General features: G+C 39.6%; 1 protein-coding gene across 1 annotated transcript in view; it reads left to right on the forward strand.

Moving 5' to 3' along the window:
* The window catches only part of fstl5 (follistatin-like 5), a 127,592-nt gene that overhangs the window by 76,172 nt on the left and 29,849 nt on the right, over positions 1-21,571 (forward strand). The window contains exons 9-11 of the mRNA XM_070836428.1: positions 5,812-5,932; positions 18,048-18,209; positions 19,723-19,857. Of these exons, the coding sequence (XP_070692529.1) occupies positions 5,812-5,932; positions 18,048-18,209; positions 19,723-19,857 (418 nt within the window). The remainder of the gene's footprint in view (positions 1-5,811; positions 5,933-18,047; positions 18,210-19,722; positions 19,858-21,571) is intronic.

Below are 21,571 nucleotides of genomic sequence, written 5' to 3' on the forward strand. Positions count from 1 at the left end.
GCATGGTGCTGTAATCATAAATTCACAGGTTGAGACCATTAAATATTATTTTATTTAATATTATTTCTCCCCCAAATAAATTCTACATCAACTGCATCTTCATGCAAAACAAATAATCTGGTTAAAGCGATAAGGTTAAGGCTGACAATATCGGATATTTTTGTTGCTGTCAACAAATCCCTTAAAAAGACTAAAACCAACCATGTTTTTGCCCTTCTGTCAAACCTGTCTGTGGCTTTCAGCCTCAAGCACTTTCATTCCTATTGGAGATGAACATTTTCAAATACGGGTCATAAATACAGATGGCTGTATACTTAATCTTAAAAAAGGCTAAATGATTAGGGATTTAAGGACGTTGGCAATATAAACAACAGTGGCTGTGTTGACGGTAATTAAAGAACATGTCACCCAGTGCATTTATATATTTTCAAAATCATCACTGGAGACAACACTGGAGGTCTGTAACACAGAAATACACTATATCAGGCTTTGGATGCACAGGTCTGTCTCTGGGATTTGTTTAGAATATTATTGAACTTCCTGACATTTGCTTACATTTGTTAATAGTTAAACAGAAACAGAAAACATTCAGTGATAATTGAAGCATCACACAAACACTCATGAGTTGCATAAGCTGAGAATTGAAACTTGATTGTGAGAGTTAAAAGCAAATATTTATGCCCGTCACAGTTTTCTCACTGCTTGGTTTACCCAACATATTTTCGTGTCTACCTTTGGTGGTAACAAAGCCACGCAGACAGTGTTGGTATTATGTGACAACATGTTGAGATATGTCTCTGGGATGTCATTGAAAGAACAAGTTCAATAGCAACATCTGTCCAGAAGCTGTCCCCATTACTCTGGGTAGTCCAACACGATCAACAGGTTTTGTGTCTTGTAAAAACAGTTCCAGTCGAAACTGTTGACTGTTGGTGCTGAATTCTTTTGAAATGTCATTCTTCAAAGCTGTAAGCACCACAAATACAATTATATTGAACTCCATTATAATGGGATGGAGGCAAAAATGAAACCTTAAAACATTTGCACACAATATTGAATTTATTTGTGTGGCGTAGCTGAAAGTGAGATATTTGCAATGTGGTTGAACCAACCCTTTAATGTCACACTACCCTCTATCTTTAGTTGCGTTGCCTCCGTATGCTTTTATTGTGGGTAAACATATTTTCACTCACTTTTTGTAGACACTGCAGAGTATTTTTACTCAACATATTGTGTTCCTCACACAAAGTTTCATAAGGCCAGGAATGAAACTTCTTCAAAGGCCATTTTCTGAAATGCCTCGTCACTACCAGAGGTTAGCTATCCAATAAGGTGGCTCTGTAGTGTCCTTCCAGAGGTGACCTGGCACTGACAGCTTTATTAATTATAGTTTCTTGAGGGCTATGGCCTATTTGTAAATCCACCTCTACCTGCCCTTGTCTTCCCTCCCTCTGAGTAGTCGTACACTGGCCCGCTTTGTCTGCAGAGAGCTGGGTGCTGGGTGCTGCTGATAGCTGAGGTGAGGGTGGTGAGGTGGAGGAATCATGTCGACAGCCTCCACCGTGGCTCGTTCCACCCTTCTGAGTTTCATTTCTCCCCCCATTCATTTTTCATTTAAGAAGGTGACACAATATGCTCTCAGCCCAAGGGGCCAAAACGCACCATCGATTTCCCCTCATATTGTGAAGCTCTGATGCTTCACTCAGCCCGGGCCTTTACCGAGCTCGCAGGTTAGATCGGAGCGCATCGGGACGAACTGATAAACATACTGTATACCTGTAAACACGATGACTGACTCTCCTCGCTTGTCTGTAGACATTTAAGGGGAGGCTGAATGCCAAGAACAGCCAGCAAGGATGTGATAGAACATTTAAAAGCTATTAAATGAGAAAAGGCACTTTTCCTGTTATGAACTCTTCTGAAAGAAGACTGATAATTAGGGCTGAGTCTGTTTTTAAATAAAAGAATGCTGTGTTCAGTTATAGGAAATGAGAAACACCGGGGCAGAGTCATGGACATTCTTATGAGCAAAAGTTCACATCACTAAAAGATAACTGAATGTTTTTTAATGCACGGCAGCAATGAGGAATGAACACGTTTTGGCTCATGGCCTTCATCAAGCAAGTGGGCACTGAAGAAAACCCTAATGAAGGCTGAGTGCCAGAGCATGTTCATTTCTGGAAAGGTCCCGTGCATTGGAAAGTGGTGAAAATCTATTCTTGTAAGCAAAGTAGTTCTTTTGTTTCTTAGTCCCTAAAGAATCATGATGTAAGCACTTGAACATTTAGTTGATGTGCTACAATGATTATCAGCATTTAATCCATCCATTTATTGTCTATACCACTCATCATTCAGGGTCGCGGGGGGGGACAGGAGCCAATCCCAGCTGATTCTGGGCGAAACACTGTGGACTGGTCGCCAGTCGATCACAGGGCAAATCCTCTCAGGGCAAATTAAGAAACACATTGACACTTTAGACATTTTTTATTTCCAATATAAGTTTATCTGTTTTCTGTGAAAAAAATAACTTAGCAGAGATATTTTCGGAATAAATAAAGTATTTTCAAAATGTCAAGTGTCTCACTCCTGAGGTTAAAGCATTCCTTCTCAAATATGCGATGCCAGGGGGGGCGCGTGTGACCCCGGGGAATAGTTTTTTTTTTTTTTGCTGTACTAGAATAAAGTGTAATTGCACATCCCCCACAGTAGGTGGCAGTGGCGCTCCCATTGTCAGAGTGTGCGCAGGGAGTATTAGCTTCCCGAAAGCTAAGACGAAGAAATATGACGAAGTATATGTAACGGTGGGAGACGAGGAAAGACCGGTGTGTTTACTGTTGGCAGCGGACAGCATGAAGCCAAATAAATTAAGGCGTCACTTAAAGACATTACACCCCGATCACGCTGATAAGCCGCTTGAGTTTTTTCAGCGAAAACGTGCAGAATATTGTCAACAATCATCCCGCGCTGTGAATGCTACAGCTAAACATTGAGCAGGAGCTGAGAGTTGCAGTATCATGCTTCAGACCCCGCCTCGAAAAGCTGTGCACTGCTGAACGTGCTCATTAATCCTGACTTCCTCATTTTGATTAAAAAAAAAATCAGCACAAATTGTTTTGTAGGTTAAAATGTTTTGAATATTGTGCTCCTGAGTTAATGTTGCTGATCAATTTGAATTTATTATTATTTATTGATTTAATTTAATTTTATTTTTCAGTATCAAATGGTTAAATTAGTCGGTCAAAAATGTTTATAGTTTAAATAAGGATTTAATTTCTTTTTAATTTCAGGCAAATTGATGCACTTTAAATCTTTTCTGTTACAGATTAAAAAACAATGCTAATAAAGCTATTCTTTGTTGTAAGTTGATCTATATTTCTTTCTTTTTTCTTTTGGTTTTCTTTAATGTTAATGAGGATACAATGTTATGCAGAGGTGAACTTATAACAATTTTATAGACAAATGATACTATTTATAGTCGCGGTGGAGAATTGGGGGGGCGCGAAATTAATTGAGAAGCACTGCCCTAACCTAACCTAACCTAACCTAACTCTAACCTAACCTAACCTAACCCTAATCCCACCCCCCTAACCTAACCTTAATCCTAACCTAACCTAACCCTAACCTAACCTAACCTCCGCCCACCCCCCAAGACCTCCACCCACAGAGCAGAAAGAGACTTGGCCTCTGCCGAAGCAGCTTTCCTCCAGCTGGAAGGGAGCAGTCTGAGTCTGGGCTCTGCCTGGCTAGAGTTCACCTGCTGGTGCAGGAGTGCCCAGAAACCAGTGCTGAAGATGCGGCAGCACACTGGGCCTCTCTGCAGGAGCAGCTGATCTGATCAGCCCGGAGCAGAAGCTCAGACCGGCTCAGCTCAGAACCTTAGAGCCGTCCAGCTTTCTCCTCTGTGGGAGGAGATCTGAAGCTGGAAGCTCACCGTGGGTCCTATTTACAACCTTCTGTCCCCACACTGGACATGTCATCAGTGAGGTCACAGCTCTGTCGACACACAGTATGATGTCACTTACAGTATGATGTCACATACTGTATTATGACACACACAGTATGATGTCACATTCAGTACTTTACTGTAAATTCCAGGCAGAAGGAGGAATGTAAACAGTCACCATGACAACATGTGAAAACTCCCGTGGCAGGCAACGTGGACGAAGACAAACAGCAAACAGTTCAATGTCCGGGCTGCAGATGCGCTCCTTGATAGTAATATGAGCAGGATTGCACCACCTGTTGTTCACCAGAACGGCACGGGGGGCGTAACAGAAAATAATTGAGAAGCACTGGGTTAAAGTATTGAAGTGACACTGATCACATGGAAACTCAAAGCAAAGAATAATCGGACACAAACACCTACCCATTTTTTTATACTCTTCAATCTTCAGTATATCTGAAAAATGAACAACAATCTAATATAATATGTAAATCTGTAAAAAGGGATATACTTTAAACTACATCATGCCTAAGCTGAGCGGGGAAGAACAATGCACAATGAAGGTGCATGGAAAGTTTATTTCAGAGCAGTGCTATCTTATTCTGAAAGCCATGCTATTCTAAGTTTCCGAATTACTTATTGCTTCAAATATCAAATCATTCCCCACAGCCAAAGTTATATTCCAAAACATGCCCCCTAAGGTCTATGCTTACCTCTATCTCTGTACTACAGCCATTAAGACCCCGACTGTGGAGTCTTCACCACTTTGAGACATCTTGTGAGTATTTTAGGTCAAAAGACAAATAGCTTTTATCCATAAGTTTGCGAGTAGGTGTAAAACAATTTCTCAAAAATTTCACTTCCAGCTGTTAATATATGGACTGAGAACATTTAAAAGGAGTTTCGTTTTGAATTTTAATCAATCACCACCTCCTTTTCATGTTGTGTATTCACTTTTTAAGAAGATAATACCACCTTAAGACTATATAATACGAAAAACCCATTACAATGACTTGCCAAGATGGCAGACATTTGCTCTATGCCAGATGGATTCATCACACCAGCACACCGTCAATAGGCTCATTAGCTTTGGGGGCTTCTATCTGTGCTACAGCTGAATAATTTATTTGTCTGTTTGCTCTCTTTCCTTGTCCAGCACCATTTTTTGTGTTCACAGGCTTAATAATCACAACACAGCATGAATTAATCATGTCTCAGTTCGCTGTACAGTACATAAGTTCACATCATGGATAGGTTTTGGTTTAATTACATCTTTTGTTTTGCATTAAATAGGCCACATGGGAATTGAATACATATTTTGTGTATTTGGAGAACATGCATGTCAACTAAACTGTAACAACTCTCATTCTGGCCTTTTCAGGGACAATGGCATTTGAAATGAGCAGCTGAAGTTATTTTGATTGACTGTGTGTCTGCAGCACTATATTTCCCCATTTTTGTTTTGAAAGCAGCTAACACAGTGTAATTTCTAGACTAATCAATTATAGCTCCGGTCCTTTTCCACCAGATCACTTCCCTCTGATTGGAAAAATGTCATGTACCACAAAACAATTTTTCTTAACTGGGACTTTGACTGTTGTTTTTTTTCAACACCAAATGGCTTTTGACTCAGATTGATGGACATTGCAGTACAATGTGCCTTTTTGGACTATTGTTATATTTTTCATTTCCTATGCTGAAACATGTTTATCTTCTCATTTACACACTGCAGGCTTGTTGCATTCCCATTCAAACAGTTCATTTCCAGCTTCAAACACCTTCAACCATCACTGCTGCACTGTTGGAAGAAGACCTCCAGTTCTTTCTATAACTCATTAGACTGTTGTTTATCTCTTTCACTCTGGTAGGACTTTGGAGATGACGGCTCACTGTACATCACCAAGGTGACCACCACACAGATGGGCAACTATACCTGCCACGCTGATGGCTACGAGAAGCTTTTTCAGACCCACACTCTTCAAGTGAATGGTAAGAGGCTGCCACAAAGATGGAATACACTTTGTTGTTTAAATAATAATCTGGTGCACAGTACCAGCCATTATGGCAGGTCCTGAACCTTCAACATGAAGTCTCTTTCCACTCTTTAGGTCCAACTGAAATGAATTTTCTGCTACTGTAAGAAAAAAGGGGGAAATTAACATTTTATATTTTTGGTTTGGTGCTCTCTACTTTTGCAGTACTTTATCAGGATAGCATCTACAGTGATGGAAACTGTATTTCAATACAACCAATCAAATCTTGAATAAAGCAGTAACATCAGCATTCTGCCATGGTCCCACTGAGCCAGACAGACAGCTACCCAACACAAGAGCCACAGACTTTGCACAAGAACCTAAACTATCTGAATGCTAAAACCTAAACCTGAATAATATTGTCAAACATCCACTGGAAAAACTACATTGCTAACATCAGTTTTCAGGTAAGAGAGCTAATTAGCTGTTCAGCTGCAGCCCGTTAAACAGCATCTAAAGATACATGCAGATGTCACTTTGGTCCAGTTAGATTCCGATGGGATCACTTCACGTTATCACTTATAACGCACTGTTGGCCCAAGACGGTCCCAAGAGGCCCAAGAGTTTTTTACTGCTCATTCTCTGAGGTGTACTGGCTCTCTGACCCACCATTTGCTGTCAATCAAACACAACACACACTTCCAGCTGGCTGAGAAAGTAATTAACATTTCTGATATTTCCCCAGTATGATTTAAGCACAACAAGAATCTTATCTTTAAATGTATCATAATAATACGTTAAAGAACATACTGATTATTAGTCTTATCTTTGCTCAGCAATGTTGGAGTCCATTAGCCATAATGTCTTAGTCAAAGGGATTTGTTCAAACAGCCCTTGTCTTTTGGAGAACACTTCAAACTGGTAATTGAAAATATTTCGATAACATGTGGGTGTAAGTGACCCATTCTATATCTATTGTTTTTACAGTCCATCACAGTCTCAAATGATAATCTGTGACTGTGTCACAAGCAGCAATGTCTGCTAACATTTACTTTGTCTCGTATACTTTAATTAAAGGTCAAAATGCTCACGATTCCAAAAATGCAACTCCTGTTCTGATGTGATCTTTGGCTGGCTCCAGTAGACTTGCAGATCACGATATATAAACAGTAGAAGATATAACCTAACATTGTATTTAATATAATCATGCAACCATAACAGCCTTTAGGCTTTTGAAGCTCTGTTGTGTCATTGTCTGACTCTGTTTGTGTTCTCTTTGTGCCCTGTTAGAGCCCCATCAATATTATCATGAGGTCAATGCAAAGTTAGGCTATTTAGACTACCTGCCAGCAGAGAACAGGAACAGATGAGCATCACGTGGTGCCCGGGGAGTAATGCAGTTTATCTAAGGCCATTATGAACTGCCCAGAGAACCTGCTATGGAGAAAAATAAAAAGTACCAGCAGCTTGTGAGAAGTGCCAGTGCGCCAAAGAGTAAAATGTAGAAGTGCCAGTACTGGGTACCAATGAGTACAGGCACACTTCAAGCACTGGATGTTCGTTATGTCAGCCCCATTTTCTGTCAAGAGCTTTATATTCCAATTCCCACTAATTGGTTTGGGATGGTCTTCAGTATGGTGAACCTGCCATGTGAATGCTGAAACAGAGACCGTATGGAGAGGGCAAAGGTGTAGTGGCTGGACTGAGACTGAATATGTGTGAATGAGCCTGTTTTCTCCCATACTCCTCCTAATGAGTTGAATGTGAAATAAGCTCCACATCTTCATTACATTTGACAGACAGTTAGTTCATTATCATTCTTCTAAAAGATTACTCCAAGGTTAATTGCAATGATATACAGGTCTTATCATACCAAGTATTGTGTTTATGGAAACAGAGCGAATCTCATGAGACAGATTACTTTTTGTCATAATTGATACTGAAACTTCCAGATGACCTTTTTACTGCAGACTATGAATTTCACATTTTTTGTCTGGGTGAAGTCTCCAAGGACCAGCTACTACCCTGCCATGACTGCTGAGATTTTGTAAAACTCAATTAAGAAACAGCTGAAAGAGAGGGTAATTTTGAGAAACTGGATTCAGAATGCTGTCCATCACCCTTAGGCCACATGAGAATGACAATGTAGTATTTGGAGTTTTACACAAAAGAGCTGATGAGATTTAGACTGGAGGTACTTCTAGACAAACTTTTGATTTCCCTGTGAAGCAGGGGAGAGCTTTCAGCATTGTAAGCTTTTGCAGTATGTGAGATATCATTGAAGGCTTTTGATCTGTACTTTCCCCACTTAAACACACAAACAGACTCATCAAAATGTCCCTCATAGGTTTTACACATGTAATTTAGTGTATTATCCATGTTTGTTTGGCAGCGAGCCTCTTTGTATTGTCTGCTGCATCTTTACAAAGACATTGTAATGCTATCTTTGTTGTACACTTATCTTCCAGATGTTCATTTTGTTGTGATTCTTTATCTTTAGTATATTGTATCCGCTGCTGTTTTATAATCTATAGCGTTTCCTTTGTTGTGGCGACCCAACTTTACCTCAGGAATCAATAAAGTTGCATCTAATTTGTACTGTGGCTGCAAAGTTTGTCCACTCTCCCAACCACTTTAGCAGAAAACAAATAGTTGTTTGGGGTAAATTAATGAAAGTCTTGGTTGAATTCTCAAATACACCAACCACTTCTGCTGCTGGAAAAATAAATTTACTTTTCCACCCTGGAAAGCTTCATTCATTTTTGAAAACATGATTTGAAATTTAAGCATTTCCGATCGGCAAAATTTTACAAAATGGGTCCTGATGTTTTTTCTTCTGTGTGGCAGCATCATCTTTCAAGAGGTAGCTCTAGCTGTTTGCAGTTATTAATGATACATGACACATACTTTAGTGATGCAGTACACATGCACAGCTCTCAGTCAATGTCAGTTTCATTACTGCCCTCTCACTGTTTTGACAATGATCTAATCATACCCTTTTGAGACTCACCTTCTTATCCTGGGGATGTTAGGGTTAACCGCTCCTGGTCGGGATTCCCAAGTGAGGGAGGGGGGCATACTAAGAGCGATTCAAAAACCTGATGCACCTATGCTGTATCTTTACCCATGGGGCCTTGTTAGTAGGTAAAGCGAGACTGCCACCATGTAAGCCTGCAAGGTGAGCCATGGGTGGCAGGCAAAGGATGTGGTTTGCTGATCCCTGGCTACAAAACTGGCCCTCGGGACCTGGAATGTCATGTTTCTTTTGGGAATGGGCCAGGGCCAGAGGTGGAGCTATTACAAGCAGATATATCCAGGTACTGTAGATAAATAGTAGTGGATGTCATCTCGATGCACAACAGCACCTCTGGAACCAGAATCCTTGATCCGGCCAGGACTGTCTCTTTTTCAAGAGTTGCTGGGCTATTATGGGGACACTCAGATGTTGGAGTTTTCCCCAGGGGGAAAGAAGGTTGGCCACATGTAACTGCATGTTGCAGAGAGGACGGCTCTGCCTGTCTCTGTTCCTAGGTGCTGTGTACTGTATATAACAGTATACTGACTTGGAGTGTGAGATTGCTGTTCTTGAGAGAGTGTCAGAAGACACAGGGAGAAGGGTTCATGGAAGGGCGAGTAACATTAGTCGATCAACAGAAAACTGATGTGCAACCATTTGTATACTTTCATGTTTTCAATCGTTTTTTCCAAGCAACACCTTAGGCCAGTGTCTTGTGTTCATAACCTTACCTGTGGCCAAATGTGATGGAGAATCATTTGAAGAGAGGAGAGCTTTCATGTTCATATTTTATCAGAAAACATACTTGCATTCCATATCATTTCCTAAAGACATACACACTTCATCTGTGTTTGTTAAATGTTGCTACATTTAGCATTTAGCAAACATGTTAGGACGTGCCAATTTTGATTCTTTTATCTTTATTTAACATACATTTTTGAAATAATTAGCAAATGAATTAGCATCTTTAAATGAAAAGACCTCACCCAGTCCAACACAAATGCAAAAGTAAAATGATGCCATGATGAGCATCTAAAATATTTTGATATCTTCTTTTGATATTAATACTAGAATACATTAACACTAGAAGAAATACCACAACCTTAGTTATCTACACATTAAATTGTTTCAGTACAGTAAATTGTTCATATTGCGGTGTATAATTTTTCCTCCCCCTTTTTTTTTATTCATTGCTTTTTATCCTCAGCATATCCTCTGTGGACTAAATTGCCTACATTTTAATTTTACTATTTGGAATCCTTGTAGTAACAAATTTATCATATAAAAACACACACAGAAAAGAAAAAGAAGAGCCCAACCTGTGTGCACCCACACAGACGATGACAGTTCTTTTGAGATAGAAAACAAAGAGCATGCAAACATGGCATAGTGGTATTCCCTGGAGATCTATTTTGTTTCTTAATGTCTGCCCCAGATCTTTTTTAGAACAGTTCCAGTGTTTTTACTGTTTTTATTTTTGTTCTACCCTGTGAAAAGTACTTTTCCACCGGCTGTGTGATGTACATGTAATGCACTGCATTCAGGCTCAGGACAAAACTTTTGTCTGAGCTGGATTACTCCCACATCTCCCTGGGAGGCATCAAGCTAAGGTGAGAGGGTAATCACAACTGAGAGGGGAGGCTTTCTTCTTGGTTTGTGCATGTTTGTAATGGTGTGTGTCTGTGCACAGCGATGGTGGTGAACCAGTGACTGTTTTTCTACGTGTGATGGAGCGGACACAGAATCATGCGTGTTATTTTCAGAGTGCATACAATCCAATAGTTATGACCGTCCCGTTTTTTAGCAGCAGGCACACGTTCAATTTGATATGAAGGGTTGTAACAAGTCGGCCAGGCTTAGTTGGAAATCTCCCAGTAGTGTGATAGTGAAGTGTTCTCCTGCTATGGTGTGTGTGTGTGTGTGTGTGTGTGTGTGTGTGTTTGTGTGTCTACACGCCTGCTCATCTTCTAGAGCGCCGTGGCCAACGGGAGCCTTGCTGAGTGATTGACGACTGGCTGGGGAGCTTTATGATGGAGCTGTCAGCCCTGCTGTGTCGCATTCTCCTGGCAGTGGCTCTCCTGACACTCTCAGAAACACATCAGAATGCAACTTCTCTCACATCTTGTCTGAATTGAGTTTTGAGTGGAAAAATCCCACCGACCGGCTCGCTCCTTTTAATTTTCTCGAGTGTTCAGGCAAAGGAAATGATGATTTCCACGCAGGAATTGAGTTTATAAATGCACATTGGTGGAGTGTGTAAGTGAGGTATGTTTAAAAGGCAGAAAACACACTTCTCCTGTTCAGAGGGTTAAGGAGACTTTCATGGTTTTCTGTAGCTAATACGGCTTTTGGGGAGCTGGTAGAAGATGCAGATTTGCTTTGAAAGAAGAAATTACATTTATTGAGTATTCAAGCAAAATACTGAAGACGATTTTCAAAATGCCTTCACCAATTTAATCAGTACATCCACGTCATCATTTAATGTCAACTCAATGTTAGTGTAATTATCTATAAAAATATTTTGAATGACTGATCTCGGAGCATATGCACATACATTAAATGTGTGTTTAATGCTACACATTAATGTAGCTCACGTAAAAACCACTTACTGTGTAGATAATTGCCGATAGTAGCAAACAGAGTTTATCTTAAATTAACAATAATTATCCCAGTTCTGCAGATATTATCAGCTGGATTTTCTCTGAACTTAATTACACACACTAAGTATAACTTTAATTTACTGCAACAATGCAACGTTTTAATATGCAGTAACCCAAAGCCTTCTAAAGCTTTCTCTATGTTCACTCTTATAATTCAATAGATTTTCACTATTGGATTGTCACATTTTCAATTTTTCATTGTACCTTACGGGGAATTAAATAATTTACAACACTATTAACCTCTATCAGTGACCAGTTGGAACTGAAATAGCGTTAACACCGCAGGATGTACTTTCTCTCCCACAGTCAGACTCATGGGGGGAATTCACTGACATGAGCTTTTTCTCAAATAATGGGCCTTTAACTAAGGAATGACCTTTATTGATCTCTATGGGCAACCACTGGGAATTGCAGAAACATTGATAGAACTCCTACACAAGTCTCTGCCTGCCCCCCCCCTACCCCTCTTATCCCCCCAGGTAACAGTGCTGGCCAGTAACTGACAGACAGCAGTCACATTTTTCACAGTAGAGATGAATCAGCTAGATATTCAGAGCAGATTCCTGACAGAAACATTAATACAATACAAACTGTGGTGGCACAGCTTTTTAAATGGCTTCTCAGGCTTAAGAATAAGGCAGGAGATGAGCTCCAGCGTTAAAAAGGAGAAATTCAGCACTTTGTGAAGATGTTATCAATTATGACTTTCTCCTACCAAAAATAATTAGGTATCACTGTTTTTACATCTTGCTTTAAGGTCACATATTGTCCCTTTTAATGTCTCAATCGTTTTTACAATCGATTTAAATGCCACTCCTATTTACTCAGCATGTCCAATTTTCAAACAACCCTTTTCGAAAATTTACCAAACAATCTAAAACAAAAAGAATCTTTGAATCTTGACATTTAAGGCAATTTGTTGGTCTAAGAAAGGGAATTTTAAAATTTCAAGTCGCAGTAACCTCATAATCAGCATAAATCAGACACATCAGACAAATCAATACTGAGTAATGTATCAGTCCAGATGGTGCAGTTTTGAATTGGCAGGAAAGCTGTAGTACTGTTTGCTAAACCACTTAACAGTCTTCACGACAATGAAAAAATATGCTGATTTAGGAGTTGTTATTTTTGTCGACTTGAAAAAAACCTTTCCAGCTCCACCCATCTCATCTATTTTTCTGTCACTATTGATCATTAATCTATGTAGCAAGATACATGAGAAGCTGATGTCCTAATTCTTAATCCCACCTGTCCAGCTCTGATTGGTCGATTGTTCCGCTAACCATGGCAAACAACCACCAAAAGGCACCTATTTGAATCGCTGAACAATTAAACTGGAACCGAGCAAATCTATCCCTCTGTGCATACAACCCCTACGTCCAAACCAAATGGTAAAGAACATTTAAATTTGCTCCCTTCACTTGTTCCACATTCTTATTACTTCTGACCTTTCTAGTAGCATATAATCATTTGAAAGATCTATTCAGAAACCCCTCTAATTATCTCCGTTTTTTTTAGATTTTCTGTTTTAAGTTTCAGTTTTTAGTAGTTTCTATGTTTCCCAGCATAGTTAGTTATATAATTATGCCATGCTGAACTGGGGTGAATACCTGCCTAGAAACCTGATTTGGATGTTTGAGGAAACTAGGCTGGGTTATTAAAGTTTTGGCAGACAGTCGGCCCCTCCCATCACAGATGTTTGGTTGAATTAGGTCCATGAAACCTACAGAGGACTCAACTGCAACTTCTGCTCTGCCTCAGCCAACCTCCATATATCCATTCACTGCACTGATCAGACTTGCACTTACCTACTGTGTAATTACACCTCTACACACCGTACCAAACACCACACTTCAGTGTAACCTATTGCACTCCTGCAGTGGTGTTACCAGCTGTGATTGCATCATAGGTAGACACCTTTAGCACAAAGTACTAACCAGCTCCATCTTCAAAAATCACACAAGCAATTTACCCAAAAGGGGGTATGAGATGAGACATGAGCTTGATGTCATGCTATCCATTTTTAATCCATCTCAACAGCATCAGAAGAGAGTTCTATCTGCTGTACTGGCCCCAACAAAGGACCACTCGGATCTTAAGATCACTATCTATGTCTCCTATTTTCTGTTTCTGATTTTAAAGGTAAGAACAAAAAACAAAAGTAGTAAGATTTGCCATAATTGGCATATTTTAAATCACAAAAATATACAAATACAAACATTTTATCAAATTGAATACATATTTTTGAATTTAGTCATCAAACCTGGCAAACTGCAGCCCACAGTTATTTTTAATTCCATTTCACCATCTCAAAGAAAATCAGTATTAACTGGTGGATTAGTGTAATAAACCATTGAAAACCCCTCTGGGAAGCAGCTGGTGGAGCTGAATCCAGATAAAGTGTCTGTTTTCTCTCACACTATTCACCACTATTCTCTTCGACAGAAAAACTGTTGAATGCAAAGAGACATTCAATCCTTACATGCTAAATTACCGTACATTAAAAAAAAATTACATTCACATCAATAGGACATGCATCACCAAGTATATGGCAGAAAGAATGCTATAACAACTTTCTAAGATTTAATGTATTTCCTACTACATGTGAGAGCTGAAACTTTTGCTTAAATGAAGTGTCTGAATTTCAATATTACTGACCACTGTGGCAGTAATACTGTTTGTTCTCAAATAAAAGGCCTTGTGAATCTATTTGGATTTAATTCCAACACACTAATTAACGCCTGAGAGGTTTTATTAATGAGGTGCTCAAGGAAGCCTGGTCGATCCATGCTCAGCTGTTGATTAATAGGTTTTTGTGATTGTAAGCTAGCAACAAAGGTGCTCGCTATGTGTGCCATCGCCCCAAAATCTGCTCCCAACGACTGCCACACACACGCAAAGACAAAGACAAGCACATTTACACACCGTAGTGATCACAGAGCAGATAAATCTGTTAACCACGCCTAAAGATTACATCTTTCTCTTTATCTATTTGCTGTACTTGTACTTTGCTCTTTATGACACTAAAGTTCCTTCTGATCAGTGCTAATAACTTGCCATAAATTTAAAATGCTATGATTACTTCAATTTATGTAATTTACTTCTAACTTCAGCCTGAGAGGAATGTTCGCCTTGTGCTGTCTTCGTAATGAGTACATACACACACATACGTGCACTCTAGTAGCCTTTGATCATACTTGGGATGTTATGTAACATGGAACATAGAGAAACCGGGTTATTTAGCTGCCTCTATATGTAATGCTAATAAACCAAGTCTGTGATTGTGTGTCAGTTCAGGTTTGTCTTTAACTCCTCTGCAGTTGTTCCTCTACTGACTGAGTTGGTTTCTTGCTGCATGGACCTGGCTGCATTTGACACTTTACAGGATTTTTGTCTTAAGTGATTGAAGAGATACAGAAAGAGACAACAATGAAAATTACTGTTAATCTGCTTTTTTAAAATAATAGCTAGCTATTCACCTTAACACAGAGAAAAGCAAATCCCAATGCTTAAGAAGCTTAAATCAGCAAAGTTCTGGCATTTTTCCAATGATTAGTCGATAATTAAAACAGTTGTCATTTAATGTCCGAGGGGTCATCTAATCAACTTGACTATTTTAACTCTAACCCTCTGTGTTACTAGTTCAAGACTTTCAGCGTCATTTCATTGTGAAGATCAGAATTCCAGAATTCGTCATCACATTGTTTTATTTTGATGATTAACAATTTAGTCATTTGAGGAGTTGATTTTCAGATGCAACTGCAAACACAGCAGAGAATGTCTTATAAACCTGGACCAGCTGTTGATCTGCTGCAGTTTGTTTGCATGTTTATTCAGATCCCCGTGAGCTTCTGCTTAGCAGCAGCTATTCTTCCTGGGGTCCAAACAGTTTATATGGTGACAATACAAAAAATAGATGTTCACACTACTTATCACAATACACTAACATAACACAACATAAAGCCTATTGTAAAAATAGAATACATAAATAAATAACTGACCTTTTTTAAATCAAACAGTGACAATTGATGCAGTTTTGAATGACACAAATGACACAAAGAAACCCATCACGATCTGACAGATAAATGTTATTTACTTGGAATGGTCATGGGACTCTTAGACACCAAACACTTACCGAAGCTTCTTCCTAAGTAATTCTCCTTTAGCATTTTTTTAAATCTGAATATAAACATATGATTTTGTTTGTCAATATAATTTAGGAGTAAGTTTCATTCTTGCATTGCTCAGTATATTACTGTACATTGAACTGATGTGGTTTTGGATTTAGGTCAAATAAAATGCCCTCCATGAGCGCACCTTGTTGAATAGTATCTGCACGACACAGTACATGTGTCACTTAATTCTGAACCAGCAGCTTTTTTCTCATATTACCTGATGTAGTATTAAACCAAACTACTGTGCAATAATCCAGATGAGTCAAAACCAAAGCTTGACTTACTTGTTTGATAGATTGTTGTGTCAGATATTTAGCACATTTTGTAATTACAAATTGTTTCCCATTTCAGTCACCCCTGTCTGTATCGAGGGTAAACCGCAGTAAACCTGGATAGCATATCCAGGTTTCCTAAAACCTTATCCACATGTCTGAAAACGGAGTCATATGTTTTACATGTGCAGAACATACAGACATTCTCAAAAAAACACTTTTATAACCGGGATACTAGCATGCATGTAAACACACTCAATGACAAGGTATTAAATGTGTAATGGATAGGACATGTATAATGGATAGAGCATGTATAATGGATAAACAGCAGGATCTCATCCTTTTAGGGGACAAGACATGCAAATAACATAATTAACATGTTCCTTTGATAGTATATACCTCTCACTGTCCTTATTGTATGTGCATATAAGAAGATTGATGTGAAAATGCAGCTATAGATAGAATCTTTATGCGCAGGGAAATTTTAAAAAACATGGCTGTCACAAAGTGATTTACAATATAGTACACAACACAAAAATAAAAGGAAGGATAATAAAACCAGAGAAAGAACACGAGCGGCACACACACACACTAAGAAATGGGGCCAGAGCTTTTGTATACTTGTATGTGTGAGGATATTAAGTGCAAGCGCACAAAATAATTTGTCTCTGTGGGTTATATTCAGTTACTTATGTTACTGCTGAGGGGCACTGGCATAACTGGAGTATGTCTGGGACTATGATTGGTAAAGTAACCTGGGTGCCATAAGAGTCCTCGATGGCCCACTGTGGATGGTGCGTCGGCCGTCCGGTTGACGTGCGCTCCAAAGCCCGGGAGTGCCGTGGTTACCAGATGGCCGTGGCAACAATCTTCAGTCCTTTCACTCACCTGGCTGAGTAAAGACTTCCTCTAACCCAGTGCCCACAGGAAATGGTCTCTACAGCACGTCTGCCTTCTTTGCCTCTGCCAAGACTCTCGCTTCCATCCTCTGCTCATGTCTCTGAAGTCTGTTTCAGAAAGGAGAAAAAAAGAGGACACTGATTTGGGCCACAGAGGCTGAGAGGGATTGCTCAAAACAAGATGGCAAGATAGAGAAATTTGATGTCCCTGCTTAAACCGCTGCCAGTTGTCATCCTTATATGTGGCAGGCTGTTGTGGAATGAGTCATGCTGTTTTTTTATGGATGCTCTGTAAACAGTCCATTGGCACTGTCCAAGCAGTCACCATTTCTGCTGGAGAGCCTCCTCAGATATACTATCATCATTCTGAATGGCTTTTTAATTGTTATGCTATTCAGAGAAGACGACATCCTTTAAAGAATTATTCAAATTCATTCGTTTGATATATTCCATGTTTTGTGGAGCACGACTCTAACAAGTGAGCCCTCGGGTGCAGAGGAAAACTTGTGGTATACTCTCAGCCAATGCATAAATGCATATTATTAATGTATTTGTGTGTTCTATTGATTTATGTTGATTTATGGTTCTTGGAAGTACAGTATGGAGGAGAGTTTTTTTGTTTGTTTGTCTTTGCTTCGGGGTAGGGTAAAAAAGTGAACCTCCCGCATGACAGTGGCACGCTGTGCAGAAATGTGCAAAGTCAGCTTTTAGAACAGTTTGCAGAAGAGAGCAACATTTAGTTTGTGCCTTTTCTTTCTTCACACAATTTGTTTTCTCTGCTTTTATCCCCTGATCTCCCTCTTGACAAAAGGTTACATAAAATCAATGGCAACCTAGCAAAATCAATAACGTCCGAACTGAGGTGCTCTCCCTTATTTATCTATCTGATTTGTTTTGATTCACAGAGCATGTTAACCTTATCTAAAGGCATTCAGCTATTCTGAGAATTTACTCAATCCTATTGTTGGTGTATGCCAATGCTAAACCATAAGCTCGGGAATTTGAATCCTCTCAAGGTGTACAAATGCAAACCACAATGTTGGATGTAGTGCATTCATTCATTTCTACATCTCAATCGTCTCCCCCTTCTCTTTCTCACCACATTCCAGTTCCTCCCGTCATCCGAGTGTACCCAGAGAGCCAAGCCAGGGAGCCGGGAGTTACTGCCAGCCTGCGCTGCCACGCCGAGGGCATACCGAGCCCCCAGCTCGCCTGGCTGAAGAACAGCATGGACATCACAACCAAGCTGTCCAAACAGCTCACCCTGCAAGGTACAGTGGAGTCAAGAGATTACTGCTCACTGAATTTACAGTTGCATATTTAATTCCCACCTCTGCTACTTCCATTATTATCATTATTTATGCTGCTACTACCGCTCCAATAAATTCCACTGTTATTGCTACTATATGGCCATGACTCTTACTCACACTGCTACTGGTATTAATAATTAACCTGATGTAAAAATACATCAAGATGATGATATATAATGCACTTCAATATGAGTAAATCCATCCATTTTTTATATCAGTGTGTATATTTTCCTTCTTATGTTGTCAAGATAATAGTCTGATAGTGAATTGGTTGGATTAAAGACCAACTTGCAGGTTAGAGACATGTAGGCAACATCGAGGATTACAATTACTACATGTCACACGCTGCTTCTCATTGCTTAAATGATTGTGCTGACAAGTTTGGAAGTTAGCAAAAGTGAGAAGATCAGACTTAAGGTGCACAGAGCACGTTTTGATTGAACTGAGTCTCTGACGGGTCCGTGACAACGGCAGAACCAGGAGCTGCTCCCTGTGAAGCAGCTGTGTGCAGCAGCAACTTTCAGTTTTAAAACTCCATCACATCGCTGGGAAGATAATCCTCTGGTCTAAAATGAGTGCTACAAATATACACGTTTTTCCTAATGGATGAAGCAGTGAAGTCCTGTTTCCTCACCTGCACTTAACGCACCCATGCTGTGGACTTCATGTGCTGACAGGTTAGAGTTTGTGCCACCTGGTGAAATACCACTAAAACCTGCTGAAAACACACCAGCTCACTGCAGCAGACCGCTCAGACTCACTACCTCCTACTACTGCAGCGGACAGCGACTCCCTTATGTTACATCATATGACACGTTGTTGGAAAAAAAAGTGTTTATAGGAGCTTAGCGGAAAACGGCCACTTTCTCCTCTGAATTTCTGCAGTTCCATCTTGTAAAATGTATCAAATTCTGCATTACGTATAAATATAGTGATTTTCAGACAAGGTTAAATATAAATTCCAGAAAAAAATAACTTGCAAGTTGCTCTTTAACTTCTTGTTAAATATGTTGCATATTGTGGCTTTTTTCACTGTGTAGATGCTGAAAAACAGAAGATGAGTAAATTTAGGTCATCAAAGGGTTCATAATGTCAGTAACTTGATACTATCGGTTTGCCGTCCAACCCAGGTATCAAATATTTGGAGGAACAGTTTTAAAGTGTAGTTCTTTTAATAACAGCAATGCCAAATGCTTTTTCGTTTGAGGTTATATACAAAATGCTAAACTAGAAGTCTGTGCCAGTGTTCGCAGAAGCACAGCATGTGGCAGACCTGTGTCATATTCTTACTTTGAAGTCCTACCTTTTTGAATTATCCCCAAAAACAAACCTCTCACCTTCCTCCCCAACATATTAGACAACTGTTATGTAACAGACTAATGGTAGCAGAGGATGGTAGCATGGAAGTCACCTTTTATCTCCTTCAAGAAGGCAAATATCTTTTTTTGTCTGCTCCCTCTATTTTTCCTCAAAGCTAATGGAAGCGAGGTGCACATCAGCAACGTGCACTTTGAGGACACCGGCGCCTATACCTGTATCGCCAAAAACGAGGCTGGCGTGGACGAGGACATCTCTTCACTATTTGTGGAGGACTCTGCGCGGAAAACTTGTATGTATAAGTCATGATGTCCGTCTCTGTTTTTATTTAAGGGATAATGGAGCCATGCAGAACGAGCTCTTAATAATTTATCCCGTCAAGTTTTTAATAGTTTATACTTTGTGATGTCATGATAGAATCTCTGAAAGAAAGGTGGTGATACCATCTATATTCTCCGTATCCCCTGGTTTGGAAGCAGAGCCCATTGTTCATGCACTCAGGAAGACATTTGTGTTTCATATTGTATCTCTTTTATTCTGGGATACACTTGGGATGCAACTAACGTTTACTTTTTTTATTAGTGCTAAAACAATCAGTCAATTGATTTATTAATCGGTCAAAAAAAGAAAAAAAAAACATGCAGACAACAATGCCAAATATTCCCTGTTTCTTGCCTCTGAAATGTGAAGATTTGCTACTGTTCTCTGATTAATATCCATGTATATCTTTTGGTCTGGCCTGTTAATCTGACAAAAAAAGGCATTTGAAGGTGTCGCCTTGCGCATTTTTCACAATTATATAATCTTCCCTAAACAATTAGTCATAAGAATAATCAACAGATTCATTAATAATGAAAATAATCATCAGTTGCAACTGTAATGTTCATTATTGATTAATTTACCACTCTTATTTTTCAAATAAAATCATTAAATCTCATAAAAAAATCAATAATACTCTGAGTCACTTACAATCAGATACTCACTTTACAAAGATAGCAAGAGAGGGAAAAAGACCAAATTCTCAAATTTGCAATGGTTAAAATAGTGAATGTTTGGTATTTTGCTCATAAATCATTAATTGGTTTTGGTCATCAAAATTGTTGTCAGTTACTTTTTGATCATCATGCAACGTAACCATCTCCAAAATGTCATGTCTATCATGCTCCACATCAGTGATTTTTGGCTCGAATAATGATTGATCAAGGTGGACTTGACATTAGTCATCAGCTGTCAATACAGTGCTACCTTCTTATTCAAATTTCATAGCAGTTTTCAACTGAAACAATCTCCTCTCTTACCCTCACCATGTATTGAGTGAGACTCACGCGGTAATTAACTTTGACCTTCTCGGAAATGTCAGAATCTGTCTTTGGGGTTCAAAACCAGTTGTTAGTTTGTTGTGCTTTCCTGTGGGTAATTAAGGTTCCCAAACAGCACACTTGGCAACTTTGTAGTCTAGGCACACATCTGACATGTACACTGTCCCACACCTCTGCCAGACCTGACGTGTTTACATGTCATCTCTGCGGTACGACACTTCCTCCACCCGGACTGTCACGCATCAGAGGATCATGCTCTGCAGGGTCAGAAGTCACTTGTGTGCTTTGAATCTTTTGAAGCTCCACCGCAGGCCAATATCGTACCAGGGGTTGGATATTGCAGATCTTTTTTAGAGTGAGCAACCCCACGGGACAGAAGTTCAAAGGGATGTCGGCGGACAGCGAGACGTAGCTGCACCACCACATTATGAAAAGTAGAAAAAAAAACAGACTTTAGTACACTGTCATAGTCTGGAACAAATATACTTGAACCACTCTCTTTCCTATGAGGAAGCTACCATTATTGAGAAACTAGGGGGGGCCGTGGCTCAAAGTGTCATCCACTAATCAGAGGATCAGTGGTTCGATCCTCGGCTGCTCTCGGCTGTGCCTTCTTCCTCCTGATGCCAGACTGGCAACCTCCTTCCATCAGCGTATGGGTACTGTCTGCCTTCCCTGAAATTGGCT

Source organism: Pempheris klunzingeri, chromosome 9 (assembly GCF_042242105.1).
Source record: "Pempheris klunzingeri isolate RE-2024b chromosome 9, fPemKlu1.hap1, whole genome shotgun sequence".
NCBI classification, from domain to species: domain Eukaryota; kingdom Metazoa; phylum Chordata; class Actinopteri; order Acropomatiformes; family Pempheridae; genus Pempheris; species Pempheris klunzingeri.